Source organism: Poecilia mexicana, unplaced genomic scaffold (genome assembly GCF_051168715.1).
Source record: "Poecilia mexicana isolate PSO_F unplaced genomic scaffold, ASM5116871v1 scaffold_16, whole genome shotgun sequence".
In the NCBI taxonomy this organism is placed as follows: domain Eukaryota; kingdom Metazoa; phylum Chordata; class Actinopteri; order Cyprinodontiformes; family Poeciliidae; genus Poecilia; species Poecilia mexicana.
In genome coordinates this window covers 19,219,903-19,238,960 of record NW_028263385.1, presented here as the reverse complement: position 1 = coordinate 19,238,960, position 19,058 = coordinate 19,219,903, and the positions used below count along the sequence as shown (strand labels likewise).

The window sequence follows — 19,058 nt, the reverse complement described above, 5'->3', positions numbered from 1 at the left end:
GCCTGATATGAAAGTGAAAGCAACTTAACGAGCTAAACGCCATAGAGGTTTAAGTCAATAAGTGAATTGATCTTATTTGACTGGTTACTGCATCTTTACATTGTCCTTTCTCAGTAGATGTTTGGTGGCACATCACCTCCTATGTCTACTTCCTGTCTGTTTTTGTACAACCCCCAAACAAATGTAACTATGGTTTTAATCTTCAAGATGGTTAAAAAAAAAAAAACTACTTTGGTTCTGACCTTTGTGTCCAAAATTCTGAATTTACACTAAATACAGTCGCCCAATAATAATCAACTGCACATTTGGTATTAACAGTTTTTGACCTCTGTGATAAAACCCTATTTCAGAAACTGTCCCTTTAAGGCTTAATTACAGCCTGAAAGGTCTTTGGCTCTCAATGGTTGCCACTGAACTTTGGATTTTTGATTCACTTTAATACAATTTTTACAGACAAAGCAGAAGTTTCTGAATGACTTCAACTCTCTAGTCATATTTTTAAAAAAATGTTATTAAAGGCAAGTTTTATTTTAAAGAAAAAAGAAAGGAAAAGAGAAAACATGTTCCAGTCTCTGTTAATGTTGGCTTTCTCTCTCAGGCTCTTTCATCTCAGGCTCCCTTGGAGCAGACTCCTCCCAGTGTCCTGGCTGCCCTTGCTCACGGATTTGAACAGCGAGAAGTCGAGTCTTCTAAACCAAGTCACAAAATCAGAGTGGACTTTAAGGTTGAGACAAATTTCTTCTTGCAGTACAGTATTAATTTTTTTTTCCCAAGAATAAGCTTCTTATATTTGCTGTCTTTAAGCAGCTTCTATTCCACACAGGCTGTTACAGAATGTAAATATACAGGTACATGTTAATTGATTCAAAACGTAAAATGCGTATATAAATTGATTAAGCAGAAGGATCTATTTTAACCTTTTTATTTTTGTGAATTCTGAAGGCTAATTGAAAACCCTAAATTCAGTTTCGTTAGAGCAGAAATAAAACTCCGTCCATGTCTTGTGGAGGATTTGAGCTCCATGCTTGGTTGCAGCGCTCAGCCAACTTGACAACATATAAATTGTCTGTAAAAGTTTGATCAGGTGAATTTGACATCTGATTGGTCATTAGCCTGGTCATTAACCAGGTGTTGGTGTGTTATTGCTGGTGGGAGCAGGTTCTAAATCCTGCTGGAAAATGAAAGCCGCCTCTCCAGAAAGCTTGAACGGCTGTTGAAGTTCCTGGTAGGCTGCCATGCTGACTTTGGACTTGATGAAAGGCAGTGGACCGGTTCCAACAGATAATGTGGCTCCCTGAGTTATCACTGACTGGAAGCTTCACACTCGACCTCAAACAGCTTTGATTGTCTTTCTCTCCGCTCGGGCTCTGGAGCTCTGGGGCTCTGGGACCTTGATTTCCAAATGAAATGTAAAACTTTCTTTCTTTTTAAAATTTTCCCACTGTTCCCAGTCTTCTTCAGCTTTGGTATAAAGCATGTTGAGCCATTCCTGCTTCAGGAATGGCCTAACATGTCCAGCAGGCCATAGCTTGTTAATCTACCCCAGACTCTTGAAGGAGCTTTGCTTCACAATCCTCGCAGGGCTCCAGTTATCTCTAGTGCAGATGGACCTTTTGCTACCTTACTTTTTCCTCCCAATCAACTTTCCGTTGCTATAGAAACAGTCTCTTCGACAACTTCTAAGTCAGCAGTTCTCCCCAAGATTATGTTACAGGTGAATATTGAGATTCACCTGTAAAATCCAGTGAGCAAGATAATGCTATTTAGTTTGTACCCAGTAGGGGTCAGTATTTGCTTTCAAATGACCAAATGATCGACTTCAGGACTTCTCCTGAAAACAAAATAGGAAGTATATTCTAGTCCAGGGGTGGGCAACTCCAGGCCTCGAGGGCCGGTCTCCTGCAACTTTTAGGTGTGTCTCAACTTCAACACACCTGAGTCAAATAATGAGGTTGTTAGCAGGACTCTGGAGAACTTGACTGCACTTGGGAGGTGATTCTGCTGTTGGATTCAAGTGTGTTGGACCAGGGAGACATCCACGGGTTGCAGGACACCGGCCCTCCAGGACCAGGATTGCCCACCTCTGTTCTAGTCTGATAGAAACAATTTAGCAAACAAATGCTTTAACTGGACTGAACCCTTACGTAATATGTGTTCCTGTTGGTCAGGGGCGAGTGCTGCACTTATAACAACCGTAATTGTTTCTGTTTATTGTCTCACCTTCAGGAGGACTGTACCTTGGAGAACGTCTGGAATATGGGTGGTTTAAGTATTTTGACCTCTGCACCTGTCATGCCTCCCTACGTCTGCTTCCTTTGTGCCAGTAAAGGACAACATGAGGTGACTGCTCAGTGCTTTCTGCTCTGTTTAAATTTGCAAAGGGGAAACTGTTATCCTCTGTGTGCGCTGATAAACATATGTCAGCTGTGTTTTACGTTGACATGCTCACGGTATTGGCGAACTTTCCTTTGAAGGGAGTGTACCTTTTTTTTTTTTTTTTTTGCAGATGTTGTACTGCCAAGTATGCTGTGAACCCTTCCACCAGTTTTGCCTTGAACCCGCGGATCGCCCATCGGAGGAGAATAAGGAAAATTGGTGCTGCAGGCGCTGCAAGTTCTGCCACGTGTGTGGAGGGAAGAACAAACTCTCCAAGGTACCGAGTGATGGAAATGCTTAATTAGCTGCTGAAATTCTAATAAGACCATTTTCCCATTGTGTGTCCTTCACATTGTTTTCACAGCCTTTACTGGAGTGTGATCGATGCCAGAACTGTTATCATGCTTCCTGTTTGGGACCAAATTATCCCAAGCAAAACAAGAAGAGGAAGGCCTGGGTGTGTTTTCGAAAGCTTTGTTTATAAGACTTTTAGTTTTTGTTTTTCTTTCCAGCTAATATGATGTTTTCCTGTAGGTTTGTACAACCTGCATCCGATGCAAAAGCTGCGGCGTGACACCAGGAAAGACCTGGGATACTGACTGGAACCATGACAAGGGCCTCTGTCCAGACTGTTCAAACCTCTTCGACCAGGGTGAGCGGGGAGTTGAACTCTGCCAGCACATTGATCGATTATTTTAACCAGCTGCTGCTTTCAGTCATAATCATTCATGTTGTTGATTATGTGTCTTTGTTTGTTTGTTTTCTTTCAGGTAATTACTGTCCAATCTGCTTCAAGTGTTACGAAGACAACGACTACGATAGTCAGATGATGCAGTGCGGCTCCTGTAACCACTGGGTACACGCCAAGTGTGAGGATCTAACAGGTGATTTTTATTGGATGAAATAATATTTTAGTGTTTATAAACGATACTCATTGTCATAGACTGTGCCTTGCCTCAAACTATGTCATGTTTTTTTTAAAGCTATGACTTCAAACCTACTGTATTTTACTGGGATTTTGTATGATTGACTGAGAATAATAGTGCTTGATTGTAAAAAAAAATAATTTTCCTTGCTAAGGAAATTTTGAAACGGTGCCAGTATTTTGCAGAACTACTGTTTGCAGCAGTTAAAGCATCAGTTTCCTTGGCGTATGTCTCCATAAAACTGTTGTTTTGAGACCATTTTCACATTATTAATAGAGGGATTATTTATAAACGCTGCAGATGCATGCTCGACTTAACTGCAAAAAGAGGGAAATTGGAGGGAAAACGAAGATGTAGCTGTATCCAGGGAGGCAGGCGATGAACTGAGCCTTCAGAAATTAAAAATGCAGCGGGTTGATCAAGAGACGCTGCGCTAAAGATAAAACCTCTGACAGCAGCAGACGTGGTGAAGCTGCATGCTGGAGTTGCGCTGGGCGAAGAGAGGTGATTTGCGCTCGCTGGGAGTTGCAAATTGTTTTATTAGCCTAATCGTAAATAGTTTAGTTAGAATAATGTATAGTTGCCAGCATTCTGACGGTGAGATGCACAGTAGAGTGGCTGCTGACGCAACGTAACGTCGACTGGCAATCCCTCCATCGATAATGATATGATAATGCAAGTTCACTCATCACAAACCAATAAGCGTTCTTTCCCCACTCGAACTGGAAGATATTTTAAATATCCAAGATAAAACGCGACGACCAAAAATAAGAAATGAAATGTAAATTAAAACCACACTCAGCTATAGCTATAAATAAAATGGATTATGAAGTCTCTGTAGACAGATTTACCCTTCAAAATGCATCAATCATCTGAATGGAAATGATCAAGCTCATTTTAATTCATCGTGCAATCGTGACGGGCTTGGTGAACGTCCGTTTTAAAGTCATTCTGCAGTGGATTAGAAAGCTTGGTCTGGACTTTGACTAGGCTATTTTGAAATGGCAGTTGGTTGAGAATGTTAGGAGCGGTCGTGAATTTACGGATACCTTTGCAAGACACAGAGGATGTTTAAACTTGACCCCGATTTACTGGTAAACCCTTTCAGACGAGCTGTACGAGATCCTGTCCAGCCTGCCAGAAAGCGTGGTGTATTCCTGCCGGCCGTGCAGCGTCACCCAGCCCAGCGCCTGGAGGGAGCTGCTGTACATTGAGCTCAGAGCCGGCGTGGAGAAGGTGTTGGCTTGCCTGCTCTCCTCTACTCTCACCCAGCACCTTGTCACATGCTCTCAGGTAGTGGACCAAACTTCCCCTCCTTTATTAGTGAAACATGTGACAACAAAGGGCTTTTTTTTTAATTTTACTTGAGCTTAAAATATCTTTAAATTTCAATTGTGCTAGACTGTTTCTGTTCTGGAAAAGGGGAGCTATAATTGGTAGGTGGACAGAAATGCCACTGAAACCTGTGAATGTATTGGTTTCATATGTGCAACGGTTTTCTGTTTCAGTGTGAAAAGTGGGTTGACCCCGACAGTGGAGTTGAAAACCAGCCGGCCTGTGACCTCAGAGCTGTCGGCAAAAAGTTTGACAAAGGCCTGTACACCACCCTGGTGAGTACAGAAGTCATTTTTTATGACTTTTTTAATGTCAACATTTAAGTCTGTTGAAATTCTTGGCAACTGTACGGCTGTTACCCAGAATATAAAGATCAGATGCTTTCGAAGGCGGAGGTTCTCTTCCTCTTCCACAAAGTTCATCTGGTTCTGACCTGTATCCGTAACCATGACCTGTAAAAGGCATGACTATCATCTGCAGAATTGCAGAACTGATGAATAAAAACTTTTCATCAGTTTTTTTTTTTTTTTTTTTTTTTTTTGCTCTTTAAAAATAACCGTGTAAGTGTAAGCACATATGTTAAAATGTGCTTACACAACCATGACTCTGTGGGATTTTCCACTTGTCAGTGTTATACATTCGACTGTTTTTTTTTTGTTTGTTTGTTTTTTTTGGTGGTTTAATTTTGCCATCAACATCTTAGGATTGCAAAGGTTTTTCTTGACACAACTCTTGACAACTTGTCCAAACATCTTGGACTTCTGTTTTCCCTCAGAGCTTAAACCCTGAACATAATGAGTTCTGTGAAGTCAGAGGGTTTTTGGGGTATTTTGCATTACATCTGGGACTTTTCTACGATGAAAAGGTGGCTTTCTCATGGAAACATCTGCAAATATTTTCTTCTCGTTGCCTGCTTTTCAGTTCATGGATGGCGGTCCCCCTTTCAGATCCTAAAAAAAAAAAAAAATGTTGTGGAGTACTTAGTCTTTCATGTGTTGTGTTTTTTTTTTTTTTTTTTTGAACGAACAATGGCACAGAACAATGCTTACATTTGTTTTATTCGTAATTAGTTTTTCAGGTGACTATTCTTCTACTATGACCAATACCTTCAACATCTTACCTGTAGTTTTGGGTTTTTTTTCCCCCCCAAGTTGAACATAGAGGAAGAAGAAGAAGAAGAAGAAGCGCATTTAACTTAGTCATATTATAAAAACTGGTTGTGTAAAACAAAAAAGTTTGTTGTGTAAACATCATTATGATCATCATTTACAATCATCATCATATGATTTATAATCATGGGATTAGAAATGGCATCATAATCTCTGTGTTTGGGGCTCGCCAGCTTTTTTTTTTTTTAGATCCTCACATTCCTCTAACCCAGTGGTTCCCAAACTTTTTCTGCCCCCTCACCTCCATGGATTACCAATAGCTGTCTGGTTGAACGATGTATGTGAGCTGCGAGGGGTGTTGGAGGGGGGGGGGGATCTTTTTATCTTTTTTGGGGGCAAAATGAATGTACTGTACGTAGTTGAACATAGACAACATCATCAGTAGCTACTTGTTAAGCTTAAAGTGCTGTATTGATATTAGCTAGCTAGTCATCATTTAGCTAACATTACCTGCATCCAACAGCTTTACTCAACTCAGTGTTAGTTTGGTGGAAAAACTGTGAAAAGTTCTTTGCGTTTTGCTGGTTTGCTGCCGTGATTCTAACACAAACCCACTTTGGTCACCAAATTGTTCCACAGTAACGAAGGATGTTTAATATCAGCGGAAGTAGATTGGATTTCAGGAACAAATGTGACGCACGTTTAAGTCGAGTCAAGTCAAGTTTATTTGTATTAAAAGGTAGATCAATATAATTTACATTGCAAAGTAAAGTAATAGTGTGAAAACAGTGCAGCAATCAATGCAACTACAGATAAAGTAGTTGACTGACTTTAGATTGTTCTTCTTTAGGTCCAAAGATAATAACTTCATTTTAGTCTCATTTAAATTTAATGTTGAGTTCAAACTCTGAAAGAAGAGAGAAGTTTCTTCTACAAGAGCAAGAACAAGGTTCTTCCTGTCAGGTGTATTTCATACTTAAAACCTACTTAAAACTGTGCCGCACCTGCGTAGCGGAGCTATGCAGGTCACTGCCGCACCTTCACTGTGCGGCAGTGAAGGCCTCCTTCACTGCCGCACAGGTGTAAACCCAGTGTGAGCGTCGTAGCGCTCATGTTGCGTTTAAAAGCGGCTCGGAAAAACAGGTTACGACATGTTAACAACGGATTAAACAGTTTTAACTGCTGATAAAAGTGACAGAGGACACAGATATGGGAAGTGTGGAAGACCCTACTGTATCAAATTGACAGAGGAATAACAGAGAGTTGGCCATTCTAAGGTAAAAACCCAGCGCATACAGCATTCATGATTTTTTTTTTGTTTTTTGTTTTTTTCATCCAGACTGCTTTCCGCGTCCCCCCCCTCCTCTCCTGCAATGGCACCCCACAGTTTGGGAACCTCTGCTCTAACCTAATACAGACTGTCTCAGCTGCTAAGCTCATGGAAAACACTTCATAAGTTGTTGTTTTTTTTATTTATGTACTCACTCTGATGCATGACAATCCAGTTCAGATGTGACATTACATATTTTATAATAAAACAGATTTAGATTGATTGATGCGTCGAATGATCTGTAAAATGGCCCTTTGGAGACTGAAGCCACAATGTGAATAATTGCTCCATTTGGTGATTTATGCAAGAGACGGTCAATGAAGCCTACGTTTATTGTTTTGTTTTCATATGTTCTGAATGTTAAGAATTTTAATGCGTGTCCATAAACTCTAAATGGTAACATCCGTGGCTAAGTGAGTTCTGGTGGTGTTGTCTTGAATAGAAAATGTTCCACGAAGATGTGGTTCAGGTGATACGAAAAAGGCTGGAGCAAGAAGACCATCTCCCAGAGGAGCAAAGACCCACAGCCCTGGCGCGCTCCTACTACCTGAAGGTACTGCAAGTCGCAGAGTTCACTTCAGTTTCCCCAACCGTACACAGAGGGGGATTTGTTTTGCACTTGAAGCAAAAAGGCCCGTATTGTTGTGCTTTTGTGCAAAAAATTAAAATGTTTTCTTTTTAGCTCCTTGAAGAGGTGTTTAACTGGTTCAACAGCCAAGACCCAAAGTTGTGGAACCTTTCTACCAAAGACGTGCCAGCGTGAGTGGTGATCATATATTCCTCATCATAAATTGGCACTTTAAAACAAGACTTATTTTCTTCAGTCTTCATGTATTGGTGTCTGTTCATTTCAGTATTTCCACAGCTGCAAGTTGAATTTGAAATGTTTTTGGTCTCTGTTCAGAGGGATGCTGTCGACGGCTGTTCACCCTCCAACGACAGAGCACGTTTATGCCCAGTGGCAGGAGAGGAAGGAGTCCAGGCCTCCGCTGGGCCTTCTTCAGGATGACAATGGACAGCAAAGCTTGGACATAAAGGAGGAGGACGCAGCTACCCCCATGTCAGGGGACCTGGCGAGCCAAAACCATTTCAAAAATAGCCGAGCAGCCAAACTCAAAGGCAAGTCTCTCATTCTGAGGTCACAGTGGAGGTTTTACGAGAGTTTGGGGCTCAAAGTGGTCATACCTGTGGTTTTCGTAGGGAAGAGAGGTAGACTTTCGAAAGCTGACTTGGACACAGGGTGGTCGAAAGACGACGAAAGGCAGTGCTCTCTGTGCCAAAAATATGGAGACCTCAAACCCAATGTAGGAAATTCAGTAATTTGCATCGTTGCTTTTTCATTTTTATAGCTGCTCTCGCTGTGTTACCGGGTAACTTAGTGCTCTGTGTTTGTTTACCCCTAGGAAGCTGGCAGGCTGCTGTACCTGGGCCAGAATGAGTGGGCCCATGTCAACTGCTGTTTATGGTCTGCTGAGGTATTTGAAGAAGATAATGGCTCTCTGCTGCATGTGCACAGCGCTGTGACAAGGGGGCGATTGATGGTCAGTGAACAAATTTGTATATTTCTAAATGCACTGAAGCAAAATAAATGGAAATCTGAGTGTGTATGTATATGCAGACCAGCTTACGGATATATTTATTTGTAGGAAAGGAAAGTTTTAACTTTGCAGTTTTTGACTCAACTTTATGCTTTCATCCTCCTCGCGGTCTTTCCTGTTGTCATCAGCGGTGTGAGCGCTGTAATCAGACCGGTGCCACAGTGGGCTGCTGCCTGACATCATGTCAAAGCAACTACCATTTCATGTGTGCGCGCTCGCGGCAGTGTGTGTTCCAGGATGATAAAAAGGTCTATTGCCACAAACATCGACATCTCATCACCGGCAGGGTACGTTCTAGACCTCTCTCCGAATGTTTCATTTTGGGTGCAGCAACCATTTCGACCTGTGACGCTAAAGTAACTTTCTTCTGTTGTTCAGATGATAACTGGTCAAGAGTTCGAAGTGAACCGTAGAGTCTATGTGGATTTTGAAGGGATCAGCCTTCGTAGAAAGTTCCTGACTGGATTAGAACCCGAACTGATCAATGTGATGATTGGTAAATAGTTCTATTTATATCTCATCTTGTTGCCCTCCTTGTGTTATTTGGCTATGTTGTGCTAATTTTGGCCTAATAATCGATATTCCTCTCGTTTCTTTGCAGGTTCTCTGCAGATTGACACGTTGGGTATGCTGTCTGAACTGTCTGCTAACAAAGGCAAACTGTTTCCTGTCGGTTTTCAGTAAGTTGCATTTTGCCTTTTGAGATTTTAAGTGTATCTGAAAAGCAAATTTGCTGCAAAAAATATGTAAATTAAAATAAATAGATGAATAAATCAAATAAAAGCATGCAGAGGTGCAATTCAAGAAATCAAAACATGTAAACATTTGATTTCATTTATGTAATTCACTGAAACTTGTTTTATGTCGATTCATTACACAAACATAATGATATATTTAAAGCTTTTATTGCTCATGATTTTCAGTTTGACATAACTGCTAACGAAAATCTAAAATTCAGTCTGAAAATTTCATGACAGGACTATGGTGTCCAGTATATATTTATATATGGTTATTTTTTTGTATAATTTTACCTTTTGTATTTATAAAAAACATTAATGTTGCCTTATGTGGTATAATTTTTTTTTTCAGCACAATCTGAACCGTGCGTATTTGTTTCACTGTTATTGCACGTTGAGTCTTCAATCACGTAAAACCATAAAATTTGAGTTGGAAAAAAGTTACTTTTTTTCACAAAGGAGAAATCCACCAACATGTCACAAGACACCAAAACACTGGGCATACACAACTTCTATTTCTGTCTGTATGCCCCAGCCCCTCTATCATTTTCAAAAACAAATGCTTCAGTCTCCAACTGTGAGTCTGCCTCCTTCTCTTCCAGCTTAAAAAAAGAGCTTCCCAATCTGCTGCATTTCCGTTCTTTTCATCATCCTTGCATACGTACCTAATTTATGAATTAATTTTGTTAAAATGGTGCAATAACTTTAGAACACGTGTTCATTTTTCAGGTGCTCCCGGTGGTACTGGAGTACGTTGAACCCTCTACGACGGTGCAGATACACGTGTAAAATTCGGGAGGTCCGGCCTGTCGTACCAGAGAAGCCGGTTGAAGAAATGCCTGACCAAGGAGACAACCACACTATTGCTCACAGCCCACGTCAGCTACCTGGTGTGTGATATAGCGATGAAAAAAGTTTTTTCCAAAGCAGAATAGAAACTTAATTTATTCTCCAGACCCTCGATGGGAAAATTCAGCTGGAAAACAGAAGCATGCAGATACGTTTAAAGATAGCAGTGGCAAACCCCCCCCCCCCCTCCCAAAAAAAAAAAAAACAACTCTACAATAATGTCAAATGTGTAATGTAGGAAAAAATATGCAGTTCTAAGAAATGTGGAAAATTGTGCAAATAATAGCAGGATATTATATGCTTATATGGTCTCAAATGTTTATGAATCTTCAGAGTGTGCAGCCCAGGAGGTTGAGGAAACAGAAGCCCACCCCCCTGCAGAGGAGTCTCTTGTTCCAGGTCTTCCCACAAAGTCTGACCAGGGTACAAAGCCAAAAGTTCCCAATCATCCCCTTCATCGGAGGCCAGCTGGAGGATTGTCCCGTCCTCTGCCAAGCCCAGGTTTGTTCATTTTTTTTAAAGATCACATGTAAATGTTTGTAAACTACTCAGTAGAATAAATGGTCTGATGCTGTCTTTTTTTTTCTGTTTAGGTGTAATCCAGACAAAACCTCACCACATCCTGACCATTAGTGATCTGGAAGAGACACGAAGAGCTCGCCGTCACAGCCCACACTCACAGACCCCGTCCCTAAGGAGTCACATGTCCCCCCCTCCCGTGGCTTCATTAACCGGACCCATTACCCTCCGTGCTGGGAAATCTGCCCACCCCACCTCCCCGTTGTTTCCGCTCGGTGTTTCAGACAACCTGATGAACTCATCCCGCTCAGTCGGAGGAAGAAACGCTCCCTCGGTCCGCTCCACTTCGTTCTTCCCTCAGTCTCACTGGCAGGACAGCACAGCCTCCACGCAGCAGTTACCCAGAAACCGCCTGTCGTTTGATCTGAGTGGTTCAGACTCGGTCGAGGTGCCGCACAACTTTTTAGCTTCGCCGGAGCCCGAGGACGTCTCTCCGACCAACGGCGCTTCGCCCCACGGAGATTTAGACAAGAACGACGACCAGTTCCCCTACGGCTCGTTTCACCGAGATTCCAGTATGAGTCTGGGTGAAGAGATGCGGACAGAACTGGAGATTGAAGAAACGCTTCTGAACGAAGGAGTGGCTATGAACTGCGGGGGGCAGATAGTGGTCGAAGGTGACGATTCGGAGCAGTTTTGGGGGAGAACCAAAGAAGTACACAAGAGGAAACCCCTCGTTCCAAATCTTCCACGTTCTGCTGCCTCCGCAAAGGAAGACCTGGGAAGCACCTCTTCGGATGATGACATGGAGCACTATTTAAACTTCTCACGAACTGTAGTCAGCTGCCCAGTGTCCAAAGATCGATCCAAGTCTCCTTCCTCTTCTTCTTCTACCCGGCCCTTGGCTCAGCTGGACGGGATAGATGATGGTACTGAGAGTGATGCGAGTGTAGCAGCTACTGATGATGCCCAGAAAGTCGATGGACCCGGGAAAAATCAGATACAAGGAAAAACCCCTAACAGTAAAAGTCCTCCTAAAATCATAAACAGCTCAAGATTAGCTAATCTGTCATTTGACAATAAGCCATCAGAACCTTCAGTTGCCAGAAAAAGTACGACTGATAATCCCACCCCATGTCCACCGCCATCCTGTGACACCGCAAGCACTCCCTCAGTAGATCGGGAATCTGTACTTCCTTCTCCAGTTGTTGAGTCTCTTCCGAACTTGCTCACTAAGGTGCCTGAGACGTCGTATTCAGAGGAGTTGTTGTCCGGTTCCAGTTTAGGTTTTGCCTCTGAGGCGCCTCTTGTACTTGAGAAATGCGAGGGCAGCTCAAGTTTTACCGAACTACTTCCGGTTTTACAAGAAACTGAAAACCAAGAGCCTGAAACCTCTAAAGTCCAGAACTCTGAGTCTGAAGGTCCCAACTTGGCTTCTTCAGCTGAGGGCTCTGCTGTTTTGATGAACCACATTGCGTCTAATCTGCTGGATTCAGCCGAGAATAACCAGAGCCCCATGCTAGGCCTCCTCCAGCCCTCCCCGTTTTTGTCTACCGACGTTCAAAACCCCTCGCAGTGTCTCGTAGATTCTCTTGAGGTGTATTCTTGTTTACAGGATTTCAGTCAACCTCCTCTGACCAGCATCACACTTCAGCCCGTGACGGTACCTCAAGAATCCCCCAGCTTCCCGTGCATCGAATCTTTGTCCGCTAAGCTAACGACCCTCACTCCTGTAGAAGCTATTAGCCAAACTCAGCTAAACGACCCTCAGAATGACCCAGCACTACCAGTCGCGTTAGGTGCTGGCTCCCCAACTGAAACCTGTGCAGCTCTGTTTCCCACTCAAACACAGCCGTTCAGTTCTGTCACCGCTGTCTCTTCCTCTGGTTCTGTATCGACTCTTCCCGGGCTGCAGAGTTCAGCCGCCATGCCGCCGCTGCAGACCACCTCCGCTCCTGTAGTCCTAAACGGTTTCAGCTCCTCCTCCGTGCAGAAGGAAGCCACGCCCAGTCACACCATCTCCATCAACTTCTCCACTCCAAGGCCAGCCATCGAACCCCACCAGCAGGTGTTGCCCCAGGCGTTACCGGGCCACGCCATCCTCACAGTGAAGGAGGTAGGCGGTCCGAACGTCGACCCCACTCCTCATGTGCTGCTGGTCAACCGCCTCGGGCAGATCTTCGTAAAGAACCCCGAGAGCAACACCTTCCAGCTGCCCACCCCTCACTCCCCGTCCTTCAACTGCGTCACCCAGATCGCCAGCCTTTTGCAGAGCAACGCTCTTTCAGCCACGCTGGCCGCAGCTGGGAGCATGACGGCTCCGCCAGCCGCCGCCAGCGTGACCTCAGTTCCTGCTCCCTCCACACCTGCAGCTCAGAACCCGGCCACCGTCACACAGCTGCTCGCTCACAACACCAACGGCCCCGTGGCCTCTGCAAATTCGAAAAAGTCCAGAAAAAAAACAAAAACTCCAAAAGACGAAACGGTCTCGGAGCTGAAAAAACCAAAGAAGAAGAAAGAGTCAGGTACATCCAGAAAATCCAAGTCCTCCAAGGCTGCAGGACAGCCTGCCTTGTCCACTGAAAACGTCCCGACGAGTCCTGCTGAGAGCGCTCAGGCCATCATCAACCAAGCGATGGCGAGCAACTACACCCCCAAGTGGAGCGGGCTCCGGACAATGAGCCCATCATCGCTGGTTTTACCTCCCGGCCTTCTAATTGAACCCGAGCCTCCGGTGTCGCCACGGTCTCCCTCACCACCAGCCCCGCCGCCTCCAGCTCCCCTGCCTCCGGCGCCTCGCCCTCGCTCTCACGTTCGCATGAAGAGGGTGTCTTCGCTCTCGGACCGCATCGTCACAAAGAAGTGTAAAGTCGACTTCTTACCACCTGAGAGCGTCAGTGAAGAGGAGGAGCCCAGGAAGCCGGCCTTTCCAAGCACGTCCAGCAGAGCCTCGGGGGTCCGCATCAAAACCCCGACGGTGAAGGGGGTCCTGAACGTGGATGAGCTGAAGGACGAGCATATGAGTGATTCTGATAGCTCAGTGTGAGTTTTTATTCAGTGACACTGAAACCTTAAATTCTAGTTTGTTTTAATTGTTTTCTTTGTTCTTTTTTTTTCTCTCTCTTTTTTGTAATGAAAAAGCTAGTCAGTAATTACAAAAAGGGCTTAAATGTTGCTCAGAAGGGAAACAATGGTTTTCTATTGGGAGCAAACGTTTCGGTTGACTGGAAATAATTGTAAGCATTAATCCGCCCAGAGGTACGACTAATTTTGGGTTTAACTTTAGCTATTAAAAAAAAGAAAGAACAAATATAAAATAACAGAACATTTTGTCCAAAGAACATTTGCCAAGAGATTTTATTACGGTAGGCTTGCTCAATTTGACAAACTTGATTTAAGTACACTTAACATTTAATATTTAGGACTTGAATTATATGTCAAATTATAACCATCTATTATTATTCCTTTCCTTAACATTTGGAAACATGAGAAAATGTGAAAAAGTTTCAGACAGCGTGAATGCAACGGCGGAAGAGCAACAGTACAAAAACACGCTAAACCCTAAAAGATAAATCAACGCAGCGACCAGATCAATTGTAATGTTGCACCACTTTCAGCATTTTGCTTTGGCACAGCTGCCTTTTTTTTTTTCCACTTATTTATTTTTTTCTGTAGTTGTTTTTTGATAACACGCCTGGTATCAGAGCTAAAAACAGGGATGGAAAGACAGACGGGTCGTCGGAACACAAACTAGACGTCATTTGGTTTGTGTTCAGCCTGTTTTAAAAGGCTATTTTTGTTTTTTCAACTCTGAATGTCATTCAGCGTTAAGATTTCAGCATATTCAGCTCTGGTAATAAATTAAAGGCAGCTCTTTTTAGTTTCACTAGTTTTCCACTTATATGTATATCTTGCTGTAAAATGTAAATTTTACTCTATAAGCAGCAAACTATTTCAATAATTAACACTGATTTGCAGAAAAAAGGCAAATGGATCAAATAAATAGTGTTTTCATTTTTCAGCAACATTTTGAGATGGGTTAGAGTTATCGCCAATCGGTATCTAGGATATGTAGATGTTTGATGCGGTGGTGTATTTTTAAGGCTCTTATTGCGAAGGCTGGAAGGGAAGGAAGTTGTGACTTCGTTAATTTTGATGGGTGAATGCGATAAGGCAGAAGCTCAGCTACATTGCTGGTGGCTGGAACGTTCTGAAGACTGTTCAGATGTTCCAGCTAAATGCTGGCGGTTGATTTTCATTTGCTGCTTGTGCAGCAGGAAGCAGTCAGCAGCTTGTGTTCTTCTCTGGTATGGCGTGAACAAAAAAAAACATTTAAAAGGATTATATTTTCCAGCCAGTCAGTAGAAACCACTGCTGCAATTTATCACCTGACTCACTGAAAAATCCCCACTTTCTTTCTGCCTTTTGCTCATTTCTGGGTCAGAATGTCTGAGGTTGAAGGGCAAAGTTTTTGACGGTTTTCCATTGTAAGTTTCACCTCCAATGCATATGAACACAGTTTTTAAAGCACGTAGGAAATACATCTAGAGACGTAAAATGAAAATAAGAGTTTTGCGGTTTGCATTTCTCAGTAACAAATGATGAACCTTTTAGATTTCTGCAACCATATTGTGTTGATGCTGTAAATATATTAAGCATGTTTTTGAAGAGAGATTCCCCTTTACCTCCCCAGGTCTGAGCCCAGGAGCTTCTTGTCTCAGGGTGAACCAGGAAAACAGCAAGCAAGGGAGGCAGTGGGTCACATGAACCTGGCCGACTGGAAGAAATACTCAGGTATTCCACAGACACACGTCAGGCCTCTTCTTGTATTTGTTTATGGAACTGATACTCCGGCGCCCTTCAGAATGTTTTCCAAAAATGCCACATTAGGTCTCGGATTTCTGCAATGACAAATGAGCTGTGTGAAATGTGACTTTCAGGTTCTGCTTCCACATCAGATGATGAACCGACGCCATCTGATGACGACGAGGGATGTCCAACGAACAAAGACCAGCCGCATCTGCGGTTTGAGATTACCAGCGACGATGGTTTTAGTGTGGAGGCAGACAGCGTAGAGGGTAAGAAAAGTCATCCGGAATGGCCTTTGACAGTTCTAATCTACTTCTCTTTAGCTTACCACAGGTGTTTTGAAGGATCTATGAAAGAGGCTGATGTTTTTATTTCTGTTTTTTGTATGCTTTGGCTCATTATCTTGCTGAGAAACAGGGCGTATGCATTCCCAGCCTTTTTGGCAGTGTCAAACACAGTTTTATTAAAACCTCTTGACATTTCTAAGAATTTATAACAGCATTTGCTCTAACATTTCTGGGGCTTTTAGAAGAGAAATGGACCCATAGCAACACAGTTCTTCCCTCAAAAACACGAGCATTATCTTACATAGTCTTTCTTAGTTTTATGCTACTCCCTTGAATTGTGTGATTTTTGTCTTGATGCCATTTTTTCCCCCTCATTGCTCCCCACCAGTGGCCTGGAAAGCAGTGGTTGATGGTGTGCAGGAAGCCCGAGCAATCGCAAGACTCCGGCCCCTGACTTTTCAGAAGATCACAGGGGCCCGCATGCTGGGGCTGGTCCACGACGCTATTGTGTTTTTGCTGGAGCAACTTGAAGGCGCCCACCGCTGTCAGCGACATACTTTCCGTTTCTTCAAACAGTTCAGCCAGGAAGACGACCTGCCCGTCAATCCCACTGGCTGCGCCCGCTCTGAGCTCTACGTCAGGTATAGCTTCTCTTTTAACCCGCTTCTTGTTGCATCCACATGTTGAAATATGGAAGCCAGACTGTTTCTGCTATTGTTTGCACAGAACAGATGTTTGACGTATTTTTTTTCCCAAGCAGATGTGCGATGAGATGCTTTTATCCATGCGTGGTTTCAGTAAAACAAGTTCGACATGACGGCATTTATTCAGACTGTTACCGTGTGTGCTTTTACAGGAAGTCTACATTTGATATGTTCAACTTCCTGGCTTCTCAGCACAGACAGCTTCCCGACATCGGCCCATATGATGATGAGGAAGATGAAGTACTACTGAAGTCCACAAGGTCTTGTATTACATTTGTACATTCTGTTAGGTCTTTGAGACTCAGAATGAAACTTTTCAGCCAGCAGACATTACGGTCAAACGGAGAGCTGGCTGGTGTGTTGGTGCTCACAGTTCTTGGAACACTGATGAGCAATTGACCCTCAGCGGAACTGGTTTAAACGTCGGTCATGTTTGAATTGTGACCAAAGTTTTTTTTTTTTTTTAAGACCATCAAATGCATTTATTGTTGAAGTTAAAAACAAGTTTGTTCTAGGATGTTTATTTTACATTAGCCCATGCAATGTGGGTCTTTTTAGTTTTGAAGTTAAATTATTGGGATTCGACGATATAAAAATTGCAGATATGACTGATTGCCAATATTTGCAGATGCTATTTATATTATACTAATCTTATAACACCCTAACGACGAAAACGCTGGCATTGCGTCTCTGTTCGGTTAAACACCCCATCACATCCTGTGCTGAATCACCGTCACATGACCGGCCCCTCCGAAAGCACAAAGTCAAAGGGGAAAAAAAGAAGGAAATAAAAATAGGTTGTTGCTGTCGGCCCAGTTTTACTCATCGGTACCAATATGCAAAAAAAGGATCAACGTCGGCTGATATATCATACCTGTGTTTTACCTTTACTAATCAGGACTGAATCTTAACTTGCAGTCTGAGCTCTGCTGGTTACAAAACGGCTCATCAATAAACAAAAGAATAACGTCAAAGTGTTTGTTGTATGAACCACTACAGAGCGCCATATTTCGTCTCGGTATTTTTAAAACCAAAAATCACCGAGGATATTGATTTCCTGTTTTTTCTTCCTTCAGTCTGACTACAGAGGTGATTTTTAATTTTTTTTCTCTTTTGCAGCTATAAGCTGAAACGAACTCTCAAATGTTTTTATGAATTCTAGCATTCTAAAATATTGACTGGAAACGTCCATTTAATCAATCGGATTTAAAAAAAAAAAAGACAATCAAACCTCTAATCTGAAGTTATCAAGATAAAGTTAGCCAGTTCTAATCTGTGGCTGATTAACTGATGGATATCTATTAAGATGAATACCACAGAGCTGTAAATGTCTGAGTCTATTTTATTTTTTTTGTTTTGTTCCTTCTCTCAGACGGGCTACCAGTTTGGAGCTGCCTATGGCCATGCGTTTCAGACACCTGGAAAGGACGTCCAAGGAGGCGGTTGGAGTCTACAGGTCAGCTGCTTTTACAAAACCAATGCGGTTTTATTGCTCACGGTTGCTCTAATAATAAGAAGCCGTGATCAGCAAAGAAAAGCGGCGGCGCTCTACGCCAGTCAAATAAGCTTACGTATCTTATTTGCACCGCTAGTCTTGTTTTTAATGAAACCTGGTGTCTTCCTGTTCCAGGTAAAACAGACATCTGGTTATTCAAGTGTTCATATTTAAGGGTCAGCTTTTTCCATCGAAGTAAGATGATGACATGCTTATGGTTTCAGTAGTTTGACATTATGTGAACTCTGCCATGACTCTGCTTCTGGGGGCGGGGGGGGGGGGGGGATTTTGTGAACGTTAGCATCTCTGCCTCTAAATGTGTCCATCCAGTACGGACATGTTGGGGAGTTAGTTTATCCAAAATCACAAGTTATGTACATGGATAAATAAGTGCGATCTTTAATGACTAAATTCATTTAAATGTCTGGATTGAATGTAGTAGGTTTTGTAGGGGTCAACACAAGAAGGAAAGTTAAGTTGTCAGCATTTTCTTTTTGTGCAACGAGGAGGAGGAATAGGGCTGGGTTCATCCTCAAGTATATACGTGTCCTGATTGTGAAATGTATCTGATTTGTCATCTAATAATACGTGTTGTTAGCCAGGTCATTGTAATCCTCTCTCCCTTCACAAAGTAAAAAAGCATCTTGATTTGGAGGAATCTACATGGGATCTACAAGGAAATGTAAACTTTTCCTTGCAGAATCCCAAACACGTTTTTTTTTTTTTTTTTTTTCTCTCTGACGTATTCCCCCTTGTCAATGCAGGTCTGCGATTCACGGGCGCGGTCTGTTCTGCAAAAGGAACATCGAAGCTGGGGAGATGGTCATCGAGTACGCCGGCATCGTCATCCGCTCGGTGCTCACCGACAAAAGAGAGAAGTACTACGACGGCAAGGTAGGGCGACTCTCCTTTTTTGACCAGCTTCGGCTTCAGGCTGATCAGGTGACGGGCCGTCTACAGCGCCGTGTGCCGTGTTCTCCCCAT

General features: G+C 43.0%; 1 protein-coding gene across 2 annotated transcripts in view; it reads left to right on the top strand.

Moving 5' to 3' along the window:
- The window catches only part of kmt2bb (lysine (K)-specific methyltransferase 2Bb), a 386,582-nt gene that overhangs the window by 17,905 nt on the left and 349,619 nt on the right, over window positions 1–19,058 (top strand). For both annotated transcript variants that reach the window (XM_088014062.1, XM_015004673.2), the window contains 25 exons: window positions 599–724; window positions 2,227–2,340; window positions 2,507–2,653; window positions 2,741–2,833; window positions 2,911–3,028; window positions 3,147–3,260; window positions 4,411–4,595; window positions 4,811–4,912; window positions 7,519–7,629; window positions 7,759–7,835; window positions 7,981–8,195; window positions 8,277–8,380; window positions 8,480–8,617; window positions 8,803–8,961; window positions 9,053–9,170; window positions 9,276–9,354; window positions 10,141–10,301; window positions 10,594–10,761; window positions 10,854–13,821; window positions 15,473–15,573; window positions 15,720–15,857; window positions 16,264–16,516; window positions 16,732–16,839; window positions 17,952–18,035; window positions 18,839–18,968. In XM_088014062.1, coding sequence (XP_087870188.1) covers window positions 599–724; window positions 2,227–2,340; window positions 2,507–2,653; window positions 2,741–2,833; window positions 2,911–3,028; window positions 3,147–3,260; window positions 4,411–4,595; window positions 4,811–4,912; window positions 7,519–7,629; window positions 7,759–7,835; window positions 7,981–8,195; window positions 8,277–8,380; window positions 8,480–8,617; window positions 8,803–8,961; window positions 9,053–9,170; window positions 9,276–9,354; window positions 10,141–10,301; window positions 10,594–10,761; window positions 10,854–13,821; window positions 15,473–15,573; window positions 15,720–15,857; window positions 16,264–16,516; window positions 16,732–16,839; window positions 17,952–18,035; window positions 18,839–18,968 — 6,111 coding nt within the window. The remainder of the gene's footprint in view (window positions 1–598; window positions 725–2,226; window positions 2,341–2,506; window positions 2,654–2,740; window positions 2,834–2,910; window positions 3,029–3,146; window positions 3,261–4,410; window positions 4,596–4,810; window positions 4,913–7,518; window positions 7,630–7,758; window positions 7,836–7,980; window positions 8,196–8,276; window positions 8,381–8,479; window positions 8,618–8,802; window positions 8,962–9,052; window positions 9,171–9,275; window positions 9,355–10,140; window positions 10,302–10,593; window positions 10,762–10,853; window positions 13,822–15,472; window positions 15,574–15,719; window positions 15,858–16,263; window positions 16,517–16,731; window positions 16,840–17,951; window positions 18,036–18,838; window positions 18,969–19,058) is intronic.